Genomic DNA, 21,858 nt, shown 5'->3' with positions numbered 1-21,858 from the left:
GTTTTAAAACACACAGGGTTAACTGCAATAACGGTGGAAATGTCAGTCTTCACCTAAAGATAGATATTCTCCTATGTAGACTGTTTTGTGTTTTGGCAGTAAAGCTGCTCTTACAGCCTTTGTTTCTCAACCATGTTTCCTGTTTCCCTTGACAAGATCCAAATCAAGAATCGCAACTTAACTTCTACTAGCAACTGGGGAAGCCACAAAACAGTTTTCAGGTTTCTGTGTCATGTGTTTTCTCTGAGAATAGAAAAGACAAAAAAATGGATCTTACTGTGATGTGTCTGTCGGCTATGTCATATGCAGAAAATGGCAAAATTGTGTTTTCTTGATTGTAGGCCCATGCATGCAAATGTGTTTATGTTTGACCGTGTCAGCAGTGTGTGTGTCAATGCACGCGCACATTTGAGTGAGAGTTATCTATGTTTGTGAGTGTGTGTGTGTGTACTTGTGTGAAAATAACAAGAAGAGGGAGAGAGAGAGAGGGAGAGAGAGAGAGAGAGAGAGAGAGAGAGAGAGAGAGAGAGAGAGAGAGAGAGAGAGTGTGTCAGCATGTAAATTGAAAAGGCTTCATCTTTGCGGCTGTGCTCCCTGGCAGAAAGCGTGGGTCAGACCATCGCTGCGAGGTGTGATTGATGGATGTGTTGCCGTGGTAACGCGCCGTAAACAGGAGCGGGCTGTCAGTCTTTTTGCAGCTTGGCGGCTCTCTCTGCGATGTGCCATTGTCACACCAGATGTGCTGCTTGTGATGAACAGGGACAGGGAGAGTGTTTACTGGGGGGGAATGGGGGGATTGCGGGGCACACACGCTTATTTAAATCATCTCGATAATATTCCCCTCAGCCTTTTTTGTGACTGTGTTTTCTTCTGCTCTCTTCGTTTCTTTGTCTTTATCTTTTGGTGGACAGATCATTGCTTTGTCCATCTGTATGGCACGCACACACATTGCAGCTACACTGATTTGATTTGGAATTAAACATGAGGAAACACAGGTTAGCACTGCACTGAAGCATTTCCAGAGTCACTCTGATTGACCTAATCATGGGGAACTACACAGTTTATCCACGTATCTCACATTATCAGTACAGAAATCTCATAGTTTAAAAGAACATTTTCGGAAAATGCACCAGCTTCCTCGTTTGTAAAGAGTTAGATGCGTAGGCTGATTTCACTCACATTTGTATGGTAGATTACAACCTGCAGCTTGCAGCAGGCTAGCATAGCTTACCATGAGGACTGAAAATGGGGAAACACTTTAATCCATTTGTATCAGTGCAATATTGATTTTGCATATATCCATTATACAGGTATCTCTAAAAAATATGTCTGAGAATGACTTTGCCTTCTAACAAACAAAGTAAATATTTTCTACTTTCACTGATGTCCATCATTAACTTTTTCACAATATATATTGTAGATAATATATCATTAGAAAGTCACTCATAATCAGTATGGAACAATTATAACCTTTTACCTTATTCAAGTTCAGAGATGTGTTGTGGAATTCACTGAATGTGAAGGTAAAGTTGTTATCACCTTTCGAGCCTTCATTGAAATTTTTTTTTTTCTCAAACTTGGTGGTAAGTGGTAACATCTCGTGGTAAGATGTTTCTGTTAGTTGCACATATTTACTTTGCTAGTTCTTTCTAATTCCCTCATGTTTTTATTGTTTGCTTTTGGGTTTCATTATTTGTTCTTGTCTTTTTTGTTAGTAAGTTAGTTTGTTTTGTAGCAATAAAATGTTTATGTTTAAATAAGGAGAGTACTCTGAGAGTAATCTTCCCTCATTACATATAGCCTATTATATCTGCTACACATTATTAACTGTGTAAATCAACAAAAAAAATGTTGATTTACTGTACAAAATTCTCCAAATAGCGTCTCTGATTCTAATTAATACATTATAGTTACTGTATCTCTGTTGTCTGATCTTGTCAAAGACCAAAGTGAAAAAATGACATGTGATGGTTGTTTCCTGACCAAAGTCAATCAATCAATCAATCAATCAAATTGTATTTGTATAGCCCGTATTCACAAATTACAATTCATCTCATAGGGCTTTAACAGGGTGTGACATCCTCTGTCCTTAACCCTCAGCAAAAGTAAGGAAAAACTACTAAAAACCCTTTTAACAGGGTAAAAATGCGTAGAAACCTCAGAGAGCCACATGTGAGGGATCCCTCTCCCAGGACGGACAGAAGTGCAATAGATGCCACGTGCAGGAAAACATCATCAAGATTAAAGTCTTCAAGATTAAAGATTAAAGTCTCTAGCAGCATTTGATGAGGGTAGACATCCCGAAGGACAACCCCAACATGACATGCCAAGCAGTCCCGCTGCAATCACAGTCCATGGTCAGCAACCATCCAGACCAGACGCCACTCCAGTCCTCAGTCACCGTCCACCGCCGCCCACCAGGACCCATCACAAGCCACCACCACGGTCCTGGTCCACCGCCCGTGCCCAATGCCAACGCGACACAGGGTCCGCCACCAGCACCACGATCAGCCCACATGACTCAGAATCCGCCACCCGGGATCCAACACTGCGACCCCCGGTGCACGATCCACAAACCACAATCCATGGTGCGGCCACAGAGGCCCTGGATCTGCAGGTGATAAAGCAAAGGGATTCCGGGGAAGGGGGATAGGGATGGAGAAGAGGAAGGAGAAGCTGGAAAGAGAAGCTCTGTGTGTCATGTGTCATAAAATAGAAAAAGTTACGTTCTTCCGCACTAATTAGCTCTAACTATAAGCTTTATCAAAAGCAACACTTTCTTGACTTTTAAAGTAAGTTTTTTTATTTGATCTGGACAAGAATACAAGTAAAGTAAGTAAAGTTCCACGTGTTAATAGGCTTGTTTGGGGTAGATTTCTTTTTTTCTTGTTGAGGTCTAAGAAAAGACACCTTGTTAAGCCCTACGAGACAAATTCTGATTTGTAAATATGGGCTATACAAATAAAAGTTGATTGATTAATTGATCGATTGATGCACTTATTAAAGTCAAGGTTTTTTTTTCACCTTATTAAGCCAGTTCCTCATTTAATATTTTCTGACACTTTCAATGGTACTGACAAGCTGTGAAGAAACATGCGTCATCACTGGAAGATAACATTTTTATATTGCTCTGTCCCTGTGCACCCACATCCTCCCTCTTGTTTTCCTTCTTTGACCTCCATCCGTCTCCTCGTTCACACCTCCCTCTTTTTCATGCCTCCACTCTGGCAGCAGCCAGTGGCCGGATACATTATGTTTTCAGATTGGCCAACTATACCTCCTTGCAATTCTTGTGAACTTGATATCTCAAGAACGCCCTGAGAGAATTTCTTCAAATTTGGTACAATTATTCACAGAAGGTCAAAAGTCCAAAGTCATGTGACCTCCCTGTGCCTCAAGAGAATCCTTTAAAATTAAGAACAAATGTTAATTTACAATCACAGATCAGATTTTGGTGGTCAAGGGTCAAAGGACAAGATCATTGTGGCCCCAAAACTTATATTGGGCATCTTGAAAATAATTTCTCAACTCTGTCTTTAAGGAATTTCTTCTGATTAGTTATCTCTTGGGCTCAAAGATTGACTCATTCGATATCCGTGGTCAAAGGTCAAAAGTCATGCTTATTCCAAATGAGTGGAAAGAGATGTATTTAGACTGTAACTTGTCTAGGTGACAGAGGCATACAACCACAGTGTGGTAATTTCTGGCCACCTGTCTCTCACCAGGTGACAGTGAGCATCAGCGCAGTGTGTCGCGGCGACCTCTCCATAAGCCTGCAGTCTCCAGGTGGCACAGTCTCACTGCTGTTGGACACACGACCCAATGACGCCTCCACTGACGGCCTGATAAACTGGACCCTGATGACTGTGCACTGCTGGGGGGAGCAGGCACGAGGACCGTGGAGCCTCCAGGTGAGAGAAGCAGCCTGCTGCAATTTGTTTATTTTCTACTTCATATAACTCCACCCATTAGCAACACCTAGCTGCTGCACAACTGTATTTTGTGCTTGGTGTTAACGGGCATATTTTAGCATGCTAACATATTAAACTTAAATGGGGAAGGTGTTAAAAATTACACCTGCTTAACATTAGCATAGTAACATAGTCAAAATTAGCATTTTGTTCGAATTGAGTTCCGTGGTAGAGATAATTTCGTGTTTTCTATTTTTCTTCACTATTGTTTGACTTTAGCATGCTGTTAGCATTAAGCTTTTTTCTGTTCCACTTTTTGAATACTCTGAAATAAAAAACATTGGACTAAAAACACATGATCCATTCACCTGTATATATCCTCAAGATTACCTAAATTGTTTTTGACTTTATTAGCTTCTCTAATGCCTTTGATATCAAATTTCTATCGAGAGAAGAGTTGATGTATTAGTATAAGTCCTGTATAACTCTGCTAGCAAAAATAATCAACCAATACAGGTAATCTTGGCAAAGGTTATTTATTAATTTTCACATGCCCTCCTGCATTGAAACCCTAATTCAAATGATATAGAAATTATTTGCTCTGCTTCACATTGTCTTCCTCCCGTAGCTGTGGTGTTTAAAAATAGCCCAGCACAGCACAGTTCAGCTCAGCTTGGTTCAGTTCATTTTGCCATAGCAATGTGAATCATCCTCTACTTTCATCTCTGAGCTTCAGCCAAGCATGGCAATCTTCATTTTCCTCCCTGCACTCTTCCCTTCCTGTTTTTTTCCCTCTCTCATAAATGTGCTGATGTTTGATATGGAGGAAGGAGCTAAAATGGAAGGGAAATTAAGACTGGAAGGTTAAGTAACCTTGGCCGGGTTTGACAGACACAATACTGCCGACGTCTGATTAGAATCCATACTCACAGACAGTAGTGCACTGAGGTCATTTACTGTATACGTGTGGGTGGAAGCAGTAGAGGTGGTGGGGGGCTCTTTCTGTGTATGTATTTGTGTGTGTGTATGTGTGCAAATAGGCGTCAGTCCTTGTAAACAGTTGGAGGTTTATAGAGAAAAAGCTGTGAAGATGAAAAACACCCACCCCCTGTCCTCTATCACCTACCCCTTCCTGCAAACACACACACACACACACACACACACACACAAACACACACACACACACATATTCTTTCTCTCTCTCTCTGTCTCTCCCACGTCCTCGTGCAGATTTACTGTCCCCTCTGTGACCAATTACCAGGACCCGGTGTGTCGCCTGAGATGGGAAGGAAAGACCGTGAAGCTGAGCCGCATAACACCGGTGCTGCTCATTATCGGAGGGCCAAGACGAGGCACCGTGATGCTTGCAACACGAATTAGCGCTCACAACTGACGTGCTGCATGCCTTACCATGCCACTAATCAGCAGACACACATACACACTGATTGGTTCAACGCTCGTTGTCAACTTTACCATAAATTAGAGAGAAACATGTTTACACACAATCATAAATACAGGGCGCCAAGGTGTTGCAATGGTGGTTGGTAACATGCTTTATCTTGAAATAATGTCCCGTACAACCCAGATTTTGAATACACTGAATATCTTTTTTATTACAGATTAAATATCATTGCTCATTCAAAGTTTACTTCTACTAACTGTTTATTATTGACTGCTTAGTCCCTGATACAAGTACAGTCATTTTTCAAATTTTCTTTTGGAAAAGGCCTCTGACAAGCAGCAGTGCCAATTAAATCTTGAAATGTATAGATAGCATGGACAGAAACAGAGGACAAGAGCAGAGAGACGGACAAACAGAGGACTATTAGAAAAGACAGAAGGAGGGATGGTAGAGAGTTAAGGGTAAACTATAAAATTGAGGACCTGGGAAAAGACTTTAACTGGACTATCTGCTGGATCAGTGTTTAAAACCTCAAGGGCAGCGGAGGAGGGGGCACGAGGAGGAAAGTCTGTGGAGAGTCTATATTGATTCGCTATGATGACAATTGTCAAAAAAGTGCTGTGGTGCTGGTGGAATAAAAGCAGGACTGAAGTGAAAAGGGAGCGAGTGTTATGGCTCGAGGCTCGGCTGACCTTCCAGCTCTGTGAAGGGGACGAGACCGCAGGTCTGGGAAAACTCTCTCTCTCCTTTCTCTTATCTGCTCTCCACTGTGCTCGCTCTACCGCCATCTGTGGTGCCTATAGGCTCTGCTCAGTGCTTTTACTGTTGATCAGAGACAATATTGCTCTGAGTATTGCACAGTATGGAAACCCCACACTGAACTTTGCAGTGTAAACCACTCCGACATGATGTGAGAACAATAATATAGCAGCATCAATGGTCGATATAACGCTTATAACTTCAAGTTAATAATAAGCAAAAGAGAATGTAAAATTAAGCTTTTGGAGCCTCTTTTGTCGTAAATTAATTGAAATGTTGGATAGAAAAATAGTAAATTGAGAAATATCAGTTTCATCAATGAAATCAATGACAATAATAATTAAGAGTAGATAAAAGTGAATCACATTATTTTGACCCAGTTTTAGTTTTAAACAACATCACCTGATGTCTCAGGCCCTGTAATTGCTGCACCCATTCTAACAGATTAGACCTGGTACCGGCTGCTGCTGCGGTTCAGCCGTGGAGGATAGAGATCTTGTGATTTTTTTCACTTTCCTTATGCTGTTCTCAGCAGAATGAACATTGATCTTTCATCACAGTTTTAATGCTCATGCCGAAGACAAATAGATATGTCTGTCGAATATGTCAGCAAAGTAAACGTTGGCAATGCTTCCTGTAACCATTTTCAAAATAAGCGTTTCTCCTGACTGAATCCATTCATTTGTTTTAAAAGGTTTTCTATTTAGAAATATTTGCAGGAGCAGAAGAGGCATGGCTTCATACTGTATAATACCGCTATTTATTTGAGTTCATAGGATTTATTTAAAAAATACACAACAGATGATGAGCTGTAGGCTCTCTCCCTCTCTCTCTCTCTCTCTCTCTCAAACACACACAAAACCATGTGACTGATGCGCAATAGGTAAAAAACCTTCTCATTCACCACTCGTTATGGATAAAAACTAAATGTTGATGTATCGTGACATCATAGTAAAACTTCTGTTATTTATGGCCATTTTCAAGTTAAACCCTATGTAAAAAAACTGAGACTTTTGGAATTGCTTGATGTGTCTTATGAGTCTTGACTTTGCTCTCAGTAATATTTCCAGATTATCACTGATCCAAGTGTATCATTCTTTGGTCTTACTGTTTGTCATTGCTGTTCATATAATTCTGTAGAAACTCAACAACCAGATGGTAATCATTTTCTTCCTGTGTACATTTGGACTCAAAGATGAACTGATTTGATTTTCAGTGGTCAAGGGTTTTACTGACCTAATGAATCTGGACAAAATGTATGTAGACAGAAACTGCGCTGGTTGGCGGAGGCATCCAACTGCAGTACAGTACTTCTAGTTTTTAATGTAGCAAACAGTATTTTAAATGGTGTCTGCCTGTAGCTCTACTACATAACCGGTAGGTATTCAAAGGGAAAGTTGTGTGTCTATTTGTTAGTAGGGACATTACTAGGCTCAACTTTCAGAGAATTCCACAACCACGAAAAGCCAAATGCACAAAGATAAATTAAAATATAAAAACACACGTACACATCACTCTCCTCTTTAAACCACTCTCCATGGCTCAGTGCAGCCCTGCCCACAGGGAGATTGTGTGTTTTTTCGTGCAGGTTTGTTTGTTTGTGTGTAGTGTGTAGTAGGGTGACAGCGGTCTTTGAGCAGAGACATCTCTGATTCCCAGGGGACTTGATACTCAAGATGACTGTGACTAGTGGAGCTGTTGGAATATAATGGCACTATTTAGCCTCCAGCACAGTGGTTGCACACAGTCATACACACACAAACACACTCACACACACACACACACACACACACACACACACTTACATGCACACACGAGTGCGGACACAGACACACAAACACGCACCCTTCCTGGTCATGATTGACGGATCACATATTTACCATCATCTCTGGTGCTTCGTCTTGAGTCGCTCTGGTTCCTCGCCTCCACAACAGATTACACAAACCAAACACACACAGTGATAAACTGATAACACAACAGTGGATAATTTCAGAACTATGGAGTTTCTGCTGTGCATGTTGCTAATAGAAAAAATATTACTGGAGTTTTCTTGGGAAGATGAAAACTACTTCTGAAATATTTTGATCTGATTCGACTAAAGAACAATTATCTAAACACTGTCTCCAAATGCCCAGCCCTGTAACATTGAGCCCTATGGCAAAAACACATCAGGTTTTTTATAGTTTATTTCACATATTTGAAGATATTAAATATCAACACACAACATCAGCTTTTTACAGCTGCAGTATCATATATCAGTGAAAACTGATATATGACACACCTAAAAACTAAGTATAACAAGGGTAATCGTGCAAAGAAAGACTCAACAGATACTAGATGAACCCCTGAATGCATTTTAGATATGACAATATAACACTGAAAGGAAAAAATAATAACAAATTCCTATTTTTAACACATTTTTGATAATTAATTCCATAAGCGAGCTACATACTAACACTATTGTAGGGCTGTTACAGTGGATGTCAATGCAGGTGGTTACAGCTCAATACACCGATTCTTTTTTAATACAAACGGAAAGTAATACAACTACAAATAATTAAGAAACAGATATAAGAGGTGATATTAGTTTTGATTTATGAATAAAGCTGTATTAATTTCCAAGGTAGAAATATAATTCGATGCGCTGTTGCTTACCTCTAGTGAACAAGTGTATAAACATCTGCAGACTTTACCAAACTCAAACACAGCATCAAGTTTGCAAGGCACACTGTCAAAGCCTCCATAGCTGCAACAGTGGAAACAAGTTCACTCGCACATTCACACAAATGTGTACTCTCACCCACAAACATATACACACACACAGACACACACACACACGCACACGCACACACACATACTCACTCAATCTGGCCCAAGGTGGATTTCTAGAGGTGCATACATTTGCATATATCTGCATGTTTAATGAGTTTAGGGAGATCAAGCGATCCGAGCGGCCCTTTGTGGGTATTTCTTTTCTTTTTTTTCTTTGTGTATGTGTGTATGTGTGTGTGTGGAGGTGGGGTGGGTCTCCATGTAAATATCACCCACTGTGTGTTGGCACCCGTCACAGATGGTCGGGGGCGAGGGCACCCTGTAGGCACAGGATACCTATTTCTGTTTGTCTGTGCGCTTTGTGTGTGGCTGGGAGGCGGAGAGTGTGTGACTCTCTTTTTGCACACGCCTGTGTTTGTGATTGTGTACCACTGTAGATGGTTGTATATGTAATTTACTTTGTGTGATTTTGCAGTGTGTCCATGTCTTCTTCTGTATGTGTTTGTATTTGTGTGTGCACTGTTCTCAAATTTCTCTACGAATTTGTAGTTACTGTGTGTGTGTGTGTGTGAGAGTGTGTGTGTGTGTGTGTGTGTGTGTGTGTGAGTGGAGGGGAGGTGCGTGTGTTCGGTTGTCTGTATTTAAGCTGGCTGCACTCTGTGTGTGTGCCTGCATGTGCATATCTCCCAGCATGTAGTGCGGCTGTGATGGCCCTGTTTTGGATGATTGATGTGTTGGAGGGAGCAGCGAGGAGCTCAGGTTGGGCCAGAGCCTCCGTCTGACACACTGCTGCTTCCCTGCTGCTTTACATATGTAGACGCAGCAAGACTCCTCCTCCTCTCCCATCTGACACTGGCTCCCGCTCCAACATAACCAACACTCACAGGTTTTTTTCTGGGTTTTATTTTGAAGCCTCTGTTTATTGTGCTGCTTCCTGTTTCGCATTTGACATCTGATGTTGCCCAGTCCCAGTCCCAAGGCGTTAAATTACTACAGACTAATTTGTTTAGACATCGACAAAAATAGGTTGTGTCTGTCTTTTCTCCACAGGTAATTATCAAACTTAATGACAACCAAATACCATTTAACTGCTTCAGTTTCAGGTTTGAGGTTATTTCTCACGCTGACTCATCCCCACACTGCCATGGAATCAGAATCAGAAAGTACTTATTGCCAAGTAGGTTTACACTTACCTGGAATTTTCTTTGGTATATAGGTGTATACAATGAACATAAAACATAAAAACACAATAAGTACTTCACTTCAAATTACTGGGACATCGTTAATAGTACTTGTATTATACCATGAACAGGACTGTACGGTGATTACCACCTAGTTAATAAGAAGATTTAGCTATTTTGCTATAATATACTATATACATATATCTATATATTACCTATATCTTCTCAGCCAGTGCCGGAAATCAAACCAACAACCATCCAAGCACAAATACTCATTATCTTTTATCTAATTTGCTCACAGCCCAGTGAGATATCTTAAATTGATTTCTAAATATTGTCTTTGACGTTGACATGTGGGACTGCCCCCCCCCCCCCCCCCCCCCTCCTTGTAGCAAGTAGTAATTTTTTAATTGGTAAATTATTATTGTTCATCCAAAGAGGGGAAATCAAAAGAACCATAAGAGCAATATCTTAAAAGTCACAGTAGGTGATGCTGGAGAAAACAGCAAAAGTTGATTTTTAAAAGACGGCAGTTGACAAATATTTTCATGTCGTTGTTGGACTTTTCCATTTATTCATTGTTTTCAGGATTTCAGAACAAAAATACCTTTGAAATAAATCATCTGCCTTTAATGTAGGCAGATTTAGTTATTGGTTATGTTTCTACAGGATTTGAAAGTTACAATAGTGCCTTCTGTTCTAAGATGTTTTCCCTCTTTTCATCTCACTTCATCTATCATACTTTTCCTCTTCCTGTCGGTCTCCCTCCCGACCCGCCTCTATATTACCACCTCTCTCTGAACTCCTTTCTCTTCTCGGGCTCCTCCTGTATCGCTGGTTCTCACTTTCCTTTCCCTGACACTCAGTTGTTTCTATATCCTTCCATCTCTCCCTTATCACTAATCCTCCCACTTCTCTCTTTTTGTTCCTCAGTAGTTTATCTCTCTGGCTTTGAAATCCTTTCCCTTTCCCCTCTGTTCCCCTGCTTCTGCTAATCCTTTCATTTTCTTTGTCTCTCTTTTGTATAAAAGTCAGTTTAATTTCTCTTTTCTTTATGCCCGGATTTTTTTCTCGCTTATTGTAGTTCTCACAGTTTTATTCCACTGTAGTGGAACATAATTTGAATCATGCCATAACAAGTGATATATTTCTCCTTAATTACTGGTCAGTTATAGGCAACTCTTAGCCAATTTATACAACGATAAAGAGCACATATGTCTCATATCATCCCCCAACATTACCTGATATTTTACTGCTACATAGATTTGTATTGTGAACTAATGGCATTCAAAAACACTATTCATAGATTTCAATGGCTCTTGTGTTAAGTCGCTTTATGTTCGAAATTAACTCTAGCTCAAATAAAAACAATCAGGCAGCTGAAAAACACTTGACTCATGAGGTTTCCCAGTGACAGTGGGGTCACAGCTCCTAGCAGAGCCGTGTCGACTCAGTAGAAGGGCATGCTGCGAGGCTGGAGTGCATGAGAGGCATATCGATCTACCTGTAGCATCCAGCTGTTTGTTTATCTACAACAAATCAATGCAGTGCTCAGCTGGGGGCTGCCATGCCTGGCCTCTGGTCTGCTTAGAGAACTCACACATAACACTCTCACACACATAAATACATGGCACTCAGACCCTTTCCATTTTAGTACACTTTATTGTGTTGAAGTTTTAATTTTAAATGGAGAAATTTGAGAGTTTTGCAGGTAAATCTTAGAAAATACTCTTGTTTTTTATTTGAAACCTTTCAAAAATCAAAAGCTGAAATTTCCAGTAAAAAAAAATGCTCCGACCTTTCGCTGTGTAATCCAGATTGTTGTCAGATACTTTCTTTTTTGTTTAGATTATCATTGAGATGAGCCTTGAGCTTGACTGGAGCCTTGACTGGTAAATTGAACTGATTGGATATTGTTTCGAAAGGCACAGACCTGTAAACATAGGGTCCCAGAGGTTACACTGCATGTGAGGGCTTAAACCAAACCGTGAGGTTCGAGAAACTCTCAGACCTCTGTGAAAAAATTGCAGCAAGGCATAAAGGTATAAAATCCAGTGTTTCTAGATTCACAGAGGTTTCAATAATTGTGAAATGGAAGAAATGTATAATCACCGTTACTCTGTGTAGAGTTGGCTATTCAGACAAACAGAGCAACTGGGCAACAAGGGCCTCTGTCAGGGTGGTGACCAAGAACCCTACAGCCAAAGAGCTTCAGGCGCTTGATGGAAATCACCTGAAACAAAGTCAAATGCAGCCTACTCATAGTTTGTCAAACAGCATTTAAAGGATGCTGAGAGCATGAGGGAAGATTGGCCAAAAAATGAACGTCTTGGGCAGAAGTCCAAGCCCTCCACTTGGCAAACAGCTGGCACTGCTCATCACCTGACCATTGTTGCAGTGAATCCTGGTGGTGGCAGCATCAAGCTGGAGGGACAGGTCATAATCAGGAGAGAGATGTATCTGCTCAAGACTGCACACGACCACTGGGACCACAGTTGACCTCTCAGGAAAACAATGACCCAAAGCAAACAGCCAAGACAATGCTGATGTGGTTATTGGACAAATTGCTGACTGTCCCTGAGTAACACAGCACAAGACACCCATAGAAGCTAGTTCGCAGGTGCTTCACATCCAACCTGACTGAGGTCAAGAGGATCTGCTAAGAAATATTTGATAAACTGCCCAACTTCAGGTGTGCGAAGCTTATAGACTTACCCAGACTAAAGACCCAGATAGGTAATTTCTGATCCTACAGGTTCACAGATAGATGGTTTCATACATTTGATAATAACAAAAATATATATTTCTGTCACCTTCAGTGAAAAGTCATTTGATTCTGGACTCAAGCCTGACTCACATGTCATGAGACTCAAGTCCACATCTCTTCGATAACTGCTAAGATCAAACTACATATCAACCTTATGGCAAGAAAACTGATTCAGCATCTGCCACAGCACCTTGTTTTTGTTTCATCCATAACTTCTATGATGTGTTCTCTAACAAATACTAGTGCAGAGCATCTCAGTGTGCCAGTGTATTAACCAATGGATCAATGCCACAACTGAAAAACAAGATTACAAACAGTGACACAATAAATAGTAGTTATCTACTGCAGGACCGGATCATTAGTGACTACATCACCATATCCTTATTAAAAGCCATTTGAAAATGATCTCAGTCATCAGTTCTGTACATAAGGAGCTTCCCACATTGACCTGTAATCAGAAATGAATGTGTCAATATGCACTTACTGACACACCAACTCCACCATGCCACTAAACTCCTCTAGGCATGTATGGATGAGTTCAATATTATCAAATTGAATGAAAAGATACAAATATTAATTTAATTAGAAGGACTTGTGCTGAATTATTCCTTTTATTCTTTAAGCAAATGCCTGAAGTCCAGATATGTGCGTACAAGTCATCACCTGCATTTCCTCTTTACTATTTACAAGTGAAGAACAGCTCTTCTAAGAGACAGGATTGTCTTTTTTTCCTTGGGATGATAAAAGTTGGATGGTAGTTTAATAGAAAAGTTATTCAAAAGTGAATAATTTGAACTTCAGTCAACAGCGATTCCTCTCTCTCTTCTGTAAATGTATGATATTAACTTTTGGAAGTTTTCTACATGAATCATTTCATGATGCTCTTGCTAATGTGTTTGTTTCTAGGTGACTGACCACAAAGGCACTGTGAGGGGATGTGGGAGGCTGACTGAAGAGGAGGCAGCCGGAGCCTTGCTTGCTGTTACACTCATCCTCTATGGCACCTACCACCCACACCAGACCACGCACAGTAAGTGTCAACCACTTGTAGAACTTTGAACTCATGCAAACTTAAGTAAGCGGAGGCACGGTTACTGTAAAAGGTTTGATTACAGCATCCACTGAAAGCCAAGTAAACTGATGTACAAATTCATGAATGAATTGAAAAGAAGAGCAAATTTTGTGTGTGGGTATGCACATTTTAATTTCATCAATCCCATATTTTTCTGTGGAAAGTGGAAGCAGGAAGCCAAAACTGACCTAACCCTCCCCTCCCATGGCCACCTGCCTCCCACCTGCCATCTCTTCTTCCTTGGCTAGGGCAGTAGAGGAAGTCAGTCGAGCCGCTGACCACAGGGACTGTGATGTGTAATTACAACGTGACCCCTGGCTCCCCCCCCCAACCCCACAGTGTGTGTCAGCTCCCCCGGTGCACACACCTCGTTAGCCGCACCGGCATGAAGCCACAGCACCGTCCTCCCTGTCCCTGTCGGGGGCTTTGGGTTTGTTAGAATCACCGAGGCATGCTGGGAGAGAGACACGGAACCAGACTTTCCTGTTGCTCTCTGTCAACAGGAGTTCATAGTGGTTATGGAGGTCCTGGAATTTCATGGACATTTGAAAGATAGCCAAGCAGATAAGGGAACTTAATAAATTAGAAGTTAAAGTAAGGAAATGTGACTGCTTGGATTTTTTTTTTTACTTAAAACTGTATCCCCCACCTGCATTTAAATCAAAAATTCAAATTTCAATAAATGCCATAACACAAGGAGGGAAGCACACTTTTAGGTCAAGACACTAATCCAGCTCAGTGCTTGAAACCTGGAAAGAGATGGAGAAGTTGTGGAATTCAACCTGTAGGGCCACAGTGGGACCCTCTCTCCCTTTTCGCGCGCGCATGTGTGTGTGTGTGTCTTGCTCTGTTGCTCTCTCGTCGCTTTCTGTCAAGATGCTGATCTCTCTGTTGAGAAATCAGTGGCTTTCCCCCTCCTCCCCTCCTTCTCTCCATCCATCCATGTATCCCCTCTCTATGCTCCTGGATCTAACCCAAGTTCAAGCTGTTAGTCAATCTGCTGTCTACACACACACACACACACACACACACACACACACACACACACACACACACACAACACACACACACACACACACACACACACACACACAGGTTCTTCCAGTGTTGCTGCTCCTCAGACTTATCCCCAATGACATCCCCCTGTAGTAGTTCACCACGCGGTGTTTTGAACTTCACCCACAGTCTTTACATTCTGATTGTCATTTGCAGTTAAATAATTAAGGTAACTCTCTGATGAAAGTTTGGGAAATACATTTTACAATACCTTATCAGAAAAAATACCATCCTTATATCTGTAAGCTGAATGGGTTGTTGATTAGCTTAGCGAACAAAAAAAACATGATACTTGTTGAGCTTTAGAGGTACCACTATGCTGATTTTATACATTCTGACAGCGCTCAGCTAGATGTTTAGCCTCTGCTTCCAGAGTTGTAAAATGGGCTGAAACGGCTGCTCTCCAAAAAGGGAGCCAAAGCATCTCTTTTCCACAGATCATAAATTCAACCTCTTCAATGTTAGTAGATGGGGCAAATAAATGTTTTCTAAAGATGTTTTCTGTCATTTTTGGTTGTGCCTATCACACTGATGTATGTACATTTTTCAGAAAATGTGGTTTTAATCAGTTATTTGATTGAATAAATATAGGGTGATATGTATTGATTGACAGCTGAAACTGACTCCTGATTGGTTGAGTGCATGTAACGACGAGATCTCACATTGTAGTGCTATTCAATGATCACTACTGCATTAGACTATGGCTCCTAATGTGCAAGATGGCAGCATTTATATTCAAGATATTTATTTCATTTCTGGATAGTGGGCGGAAGTGGAGGCACGTCATCCATCTTTAAATGGGACAGGGTTTAGTTTAATAAAGCATAGAGGTTATGTCTGATAGTTATAATAATAATAATGATAATAATAGCTTTATTTTGTTATAACACTTAATGTAAACATGTTACAGAGTGCTTCACAAAAATCCATGGCAAGAAAAGGATAAGGAACTAAAATAAAATGTAATTCAGAGCAAAATCATAACATATTAAGGTCAGGACCTTAAAATGTATACAGAATACCAATAGTACCCACAATGAGCAGCACTTTGGGGACTGTGGATAGAAAACTCTCTCATGAACTGGGAGAAACCTCTAGAACCAGACTCAGTGTGGCTCGACTGTGGCACAGAAAAATGGGGAAGAGAGGGGAGGTGGGTTGTAATGAGAGGGGAAAAAGAGAGTGGGGATGTCTATAGCAGTCATATTTAAGAAATAACATAAATGTTGGTTGCAATAAGGAGTTCAAACAACAAAGTATAATTACAACTCGCATAATATAGATGCTTTTCTATCCAACAAGTTTTGATCCAACAAGCAGGCCACATGGCTTTCACACTTGATGACGCTAAAGTGCACCACTGAAGATATGTCCTTAACATCAGCTGGCGGCCGCTAATAACTGCTGACATCAACTGTTAACATAAATTAAAAAAAATCTTAGATCCACCATTAGTGGATCCTCCCCAAACTAATAAACAAAGTTTCTTCATGAAGCTGATTTTGTGCAAAGAGGCTTTGTCACGTTGAAACAGGAAAGAGCCAAACACAATATTGTCAAGTGTCTAAATCGTGAGAAGCATTAGGATTTCTCTCAGTTGCAAAAAGGGGTTAAGAACAAAGCATGAAAACATCCACAGAATATAAGTATGCATTGGTATAGCATGCAGAAGTGTCCCAGGGTGCGTTTTCGATTTTGTGCAATGTCCTTTAAGAGTGCTTATTATTTAGCGTCATAACTGTAAATGCTTGGTCAGTTTATCATTTAGCAGGGAGCTGGTGAATGTCAGAATTTAGGGGAAGACCACTGTCTCTGTCCAGAGATTTACTTTTATTAGACACTCTCCACTTTTTTACTGGAGAGATTTTAATGATTTCTGTCCCTATCCACGTCTACCTGATAATTATTATAGACCACACACATCCCAGTGGGATTAGAAATTACCGAGCAAATAACGTCTACTGATTTTCTTTGACCCCTGTGTCCTCTGTTAAATCCTCTGCACCTACTCCAATCATTGGAGTAGAACAGAGATACCATTGCCATTTTATAAAAGGTACACTTAAAACCAAACTAATGCAGTTTAATGAAACACCCTGAAATAAATCCTACCGTCAAGCACTACAAACTACACTCTCCAAAGTGACCATGAAGTTAAATCAACACTTGAACAACAACTGAACATAACAACCGTCATAAAGAACAGGATTTATTGCAGGGCTGTTGTATTAGACTGCATTTGCTTTGGCAAAATAAATTAACTGTATCTGCTGTCTTAACTGAAACTAAATTAAACTGATTTCTGGGCAGGAAGCACAAATATTTACACAATGCAGAGAAAATCAGGGATAAGAAAATAATTTTTGAATCCATTCCCGCTTCTCTAACACTCAACACCTGCGAAATATATGGCTTATATATAGAGAATGTATATGATGGTAGCTGGTTGATGATAATGAAACCTATTATCTCATTACTCATGAAGAACTACTTTTACTTGCTTTAATATTAATTTGAATTGACAGACTCATGATTCCAGTTTTATGTATTTACAATTCTAACATGTCCCTGTTTATGAACCAGTCTGCACATTTGCTACACCTAAAGTTATGATGCTGGTGAAATTGTTAGAGACATGTTTGTAAATGTAATTGCATGTGGAGAAAAAGTAAAACCAGCAATGCACTTAATTTGTTCTCTGCCAACATCCTTGATGTTTGCTTTGTGCCAATCCCCCCTGAAGCCACCACGTGGCGAGCCTTACACTCACGATGTGTAGGATGAAGCTGCAGCAGCTCCAACCAACCCGGGTGTCTTTTGTGAACCAGCTTCATCCGTGTGTTTGAGCGCGTCCCTCCACCTCTGTATGTGTGCGCTACCCATGTGTGTTTATTTGGTGGCTGTGCGGGAAGCGAAGGTAAATTGCTGTGATTATGTGGCAGTAATTGAACAGGGATGGAGTGTTTAATTGAGTTGTTGTTTCCTGATGTTTCTTTGTAGCAGGAGCTGCAGCGCTGACAGGTGCCTCGTCTCGCCTCACTGAGATGAGAGTTTTTTTTATATACCATCACATAGGCTTTGTAGTGTGTGTGTGTATGTGTTTGTGTGTGATGTTTTTGCTGGCGCTCTGTGTGTTTTGGCTCAATGGTGTTTGTTTGGCTGAGGGATATGTGTGTGGGCTTAACTGTTTCAGCAGGTTCAGGAAAGCGTGGGGTTTGAGAGATGCTTCTCTGAGCTCTGACAAGTTATACCCAGAGTTTACAGGAACGCATAGTTTGAATACTCTTTGTCTATTTCAGAATCAGAAAAACTTAAATGATCCCCAATAATGATAATACAAATCATTGTTGTTGTAATTATTATTGTTATTATTATAAATGTACTACAAGTGTATAGATACAATGTTCAGAGTCTGATGTCTTGCCTCAACAAAGTAGATGATGTCATACACGGTTCTCATATAAGCAATAACCAAGATGGCGTGTGAGAACTCCCTGGACTTGAAGTTTGGACGTAGCCCTACTGCTAAACAGTTCAAGTCTGTATGTGTCTACCTGCCTGTCAAAATGTGTATATTGGTGCTTATGTGCATGCATGGTTGTCTGTGTGTGTGTGTGTGTGTGTGCGCGCATGCGCGTATGCGTGTGCGTGTGTATCACTCTATCTGATCTGCCTCCTGGGCTCTATGGCCCAAATCAAATGGTAGGAAACATCAATTTAACCATCCCCTCTCCTTCTCCTCCCTTCTTGTATAATTCCTCCTCTCTTCTTCCTCTCCTCCCCCCCAGCTCCTTTCCTCCTTCTCTCCTCCCTTCCTCGGCGTATTGCTCTCTGCGGAGGTGTGATTACGTTCCTCCTCTCAGCACCAGTGATCTGAGGGTTCAGTGTGTGTGTTCGTGCGTGTGTGTCAGTGTGTGTTGTGTGTTTGGTGACTGGTTGGTGATCTGAGCCGCCTGGCGCTGGGTATTGTGCAGCGCAATTCAGCGATGATGTCTCCAGTTGAATGCCTCCATTCACAATTACAGCCTCTCCATTAGCTGCAGCCCACACCACCGTGTTGTTGTCTTTTCTTCTTCTCTGCAAAAAAAAAGCAATTAAAGAGGGACAAAAACTAGCTCGAGCACAAGCAGTGTACCTGGAAAAATGAAGAAAAAAAACAACAGCAAAGGAAGGTATGTTGGAGTGGAACTGTGATTCTTTAGTTGGGGTTCAGACTACACACTATCTCTGTTTTACTCTCAAGGAAAGCCTCCAGGATTTATTTGAACATTCGCACATGACTGCTAGCTCCTCTAGGAGACTCACACTAGTCAGTGTCGGATATGTATTTTGGATTTTCCTCTCGTACTGTAAGTGTATGGGTCTTATATTTCCACACTTAAAAGGATCAGATTTCATTCACAAGCATAGGAAGTCTAGGGAACCCCTCTAAAGGAGGACATTTTGGAGCTGCTGCTCAGAAAGGAGCAAGTTTAGGTTATAAACTTTGATGGTGAAACATTAGTTGTGTGATTCATTGTCAGAACAGTGGGTGAACACAAAGAGTCAACAGCTGCATGCACAGTTTCAAGCAGCTTTATTTGTTCATAATATATAAATACTATTGAAAGATAAAAAGTTTTATAGCACAGCAGAATGTTTCTATTTATTTCAAATAGCAAAAGAAACAATGCAATACATGATTGATGGTTTAACGATTGATCATTAAAGTTGTAAGGATGGTTTTGTTTGCTTGTTAAACAGCTTTGTTAAAGAAACGCAACTGTCCTGAAACACACAAAATCCCTGCAACACAACCATTCACATGTGTCTGATCTGTGTCTGCTTTATACAGCTCGGCCCTCATGTGTGTATGGGCAATTACAGTCCTGTGTGGGAATGGCAGAATCTACCACAACCAATAAAAACATTACATGGATAATTAAATACTGAATGAAAATACAGTTAAAGGCTATCAATGAAAAATAATTTTAATAAGTAATGTAAATGAAACAGAATTACATTTTATGATAGTAACTTTAAATATTGCACAAAATAGACAAAAAGAAACTTTACAAATACTGACAGGTTAAAGGATTTCAAGTCTGCGAAAGAGACCCTGAAAACCTGTTCCTGTTTTTGTCCCATTGTCATTATATTTTCAACTCTTACTTTATCCCACTTGATGCATTCAAAGATCTATTGTTTATTTTCATCCCTTGCAACATTTGAAATATTTGCAAAGACCTGTTACTTGGATAAAAACAATTCAGCAAACACTTAATCTAAGCCTTCTCTCTCTATCTCTCTCTTTAAACATCAGAAGGACCCCTGCAGAGCATTGTGTCCATGGGGTCACGCCACCTCGTCCCTCACAAGGGGGTGTACCAGGGGGACCTTTACCCGCCTCTGGGGCTGATTCAGTGGATCTACCAAATGGAGAGAGACAGAAAGGTGCGAGTTGCTGATATCAACGTCCCGGCCAGACCCAAGGTACAGTACTGTACACAGAGCTGGAAAGGCACGTTTCACACATCGCACACACTGTGATTTACTATTCCAATAAATCACTGGCACCACCTAATTTCCTATGGATTTCAATTTCCCTCTGGACATATCTGCATTGATCAACTTCAGGTGTAAGGATGTGCCAGGCGTCGCTCACCGTGACACTGAAGAATGGCTCACAGATCTTTGCCATTTGTGTGTGTGTGTGTGTGTGTGAGAAAGCCTTTGCGTGTGCATAGGGGTACGTAAGAGGGATTTGTGCAGATGCAGCACTTCTGTTGAACACCGTCGTCACCGTCAAGGCTTTAGGATACAAATCCTTGAGTCTGAGTAATAACATCTGAAAATGTCAGAATCATACAGACAGCGATAGGGATCAGACAGTTGAACCAGGACTTGAGATATTGTTATTCTGATCATATCTGCTCGTACACTGAATCTTCGCCTGAATATAAGGCACAATTAAATATAAGCCACGATTCTCCAACTGTTGTTATTGGAGAAAAAAAGGCCAGGGAATGACTGTTTTAAAATTAGACAGCACCTTGTGGTCGACTTAATCATATTCCATATATATCAATGTTTGAACTGAAACCAATATAATTCTCTTTCTGTGTCAGGATTATTCTTTCAAAATCATTGAAGCCTTGTGTCTATATCCTTATTGCTGCATTATCAGGCCAATTACAGCTCTGACCGAATACCTGACGTCAGGTATAGCCCTGCTGTTTGTGTGCATGTTACTGGCCGACACATGCCCTTGCAGGGGTACATGGTCCCTGGGCCTGTAGATGAGTTTTGAGCCCGTGTTAGGAGGCAACGACGAGGCCTGACAACGTCTTTACCCCGAGTTACTCCCCTAGAGGCAGATCTGAATGGATCGTAGAGGCTAGGAGGAGAAATAAATTGGAGAAAAGGATAAATCGATGCTTGGCGGAGAGGCAAACAGACCTTCCAACCCCCGGCCCAGACAAACACACACACATACACACACACACACACACACACACACACACACACACATACACACATACACACACACAAACACGTACCACAGCGTGGCTTTTTTTCTTTGGGCTATATTGGATTGGTATGCAGAGCTGAGGAGAGAGACGCTCAGAAAAGACTTGGCCTACAAATGATGTCCTTTGTTTGATCCATTAGGTTGGGGGGTTGGTTGGTTGGTGGATGGGGAGGGTCGTCCCACGGAGACGGTGGAAGGGCTGGGAAACAAACATCTCTGTCTGTGAGCCTCTCTCTCCCCCTCTCTCCCCCTCTCTCGCTCTCTCCCTCTCTAACTGCTTCTCATCTGAGGGAGGAGACAGAGATCAGCTCCAGGAAATGCTGGTTATCATCTGTTTCTGTTGATGAGTTAGAGGGCAGAGAGGATATACTGGCGGTGTGGGTGCATTCCACTGTCTGAAGGATATTTCCAGGTTATTTCCACATGT

General features: G+C 41.1%; 1 protein-coding gene across 1 annotated transcript in view; it reads left to right on the top strand.

Moving 5' to 3' along the window:
- LOC128450082 (furin-like protease kpc-1) overlaps positions 1-21,858 on the top strand; it is a 161,698-nt gene that overhangs the window by 136,892 nt on the left and 2,948 nt on the right. The window contains exons 16-18 of the mRNA XM_053433529.1: positions 3,726-3,911; positions 13,699-13,822; positions 20,223-20,392. Of these exons, the coding sequence (XP_053289504.1) occupies positions 3,726-3,911; positions 13,699-13,822; positions 20,223-20,392 (480 nt within the window). The remainder of the gene's footprint in view (positions 1-3,725; positions 3,912-13,698; positions 13,823-20,222; positions 20,393-21,858) is intronic.

Source organism: Pleuronectes platessa, chromosome 10 (genome assembly GCF_947347685.1).
Source record: "Pleuronectes platessa chromosome 10, fPlePla1.1, whole genome shotgun sequence".
Lineage (NCBI taxonomy): Eukaryota > Metazoa > Chordata > Actinopteri > Pleuronectiformes > Pleuronectidae > Pleuronectes > Pleuronectes platessa.
The sequence above is the reverse complement of the archived record's forward strand: the minus strand, read 5'-3'. Positions and strand labels throughout refer to the sequence as shown.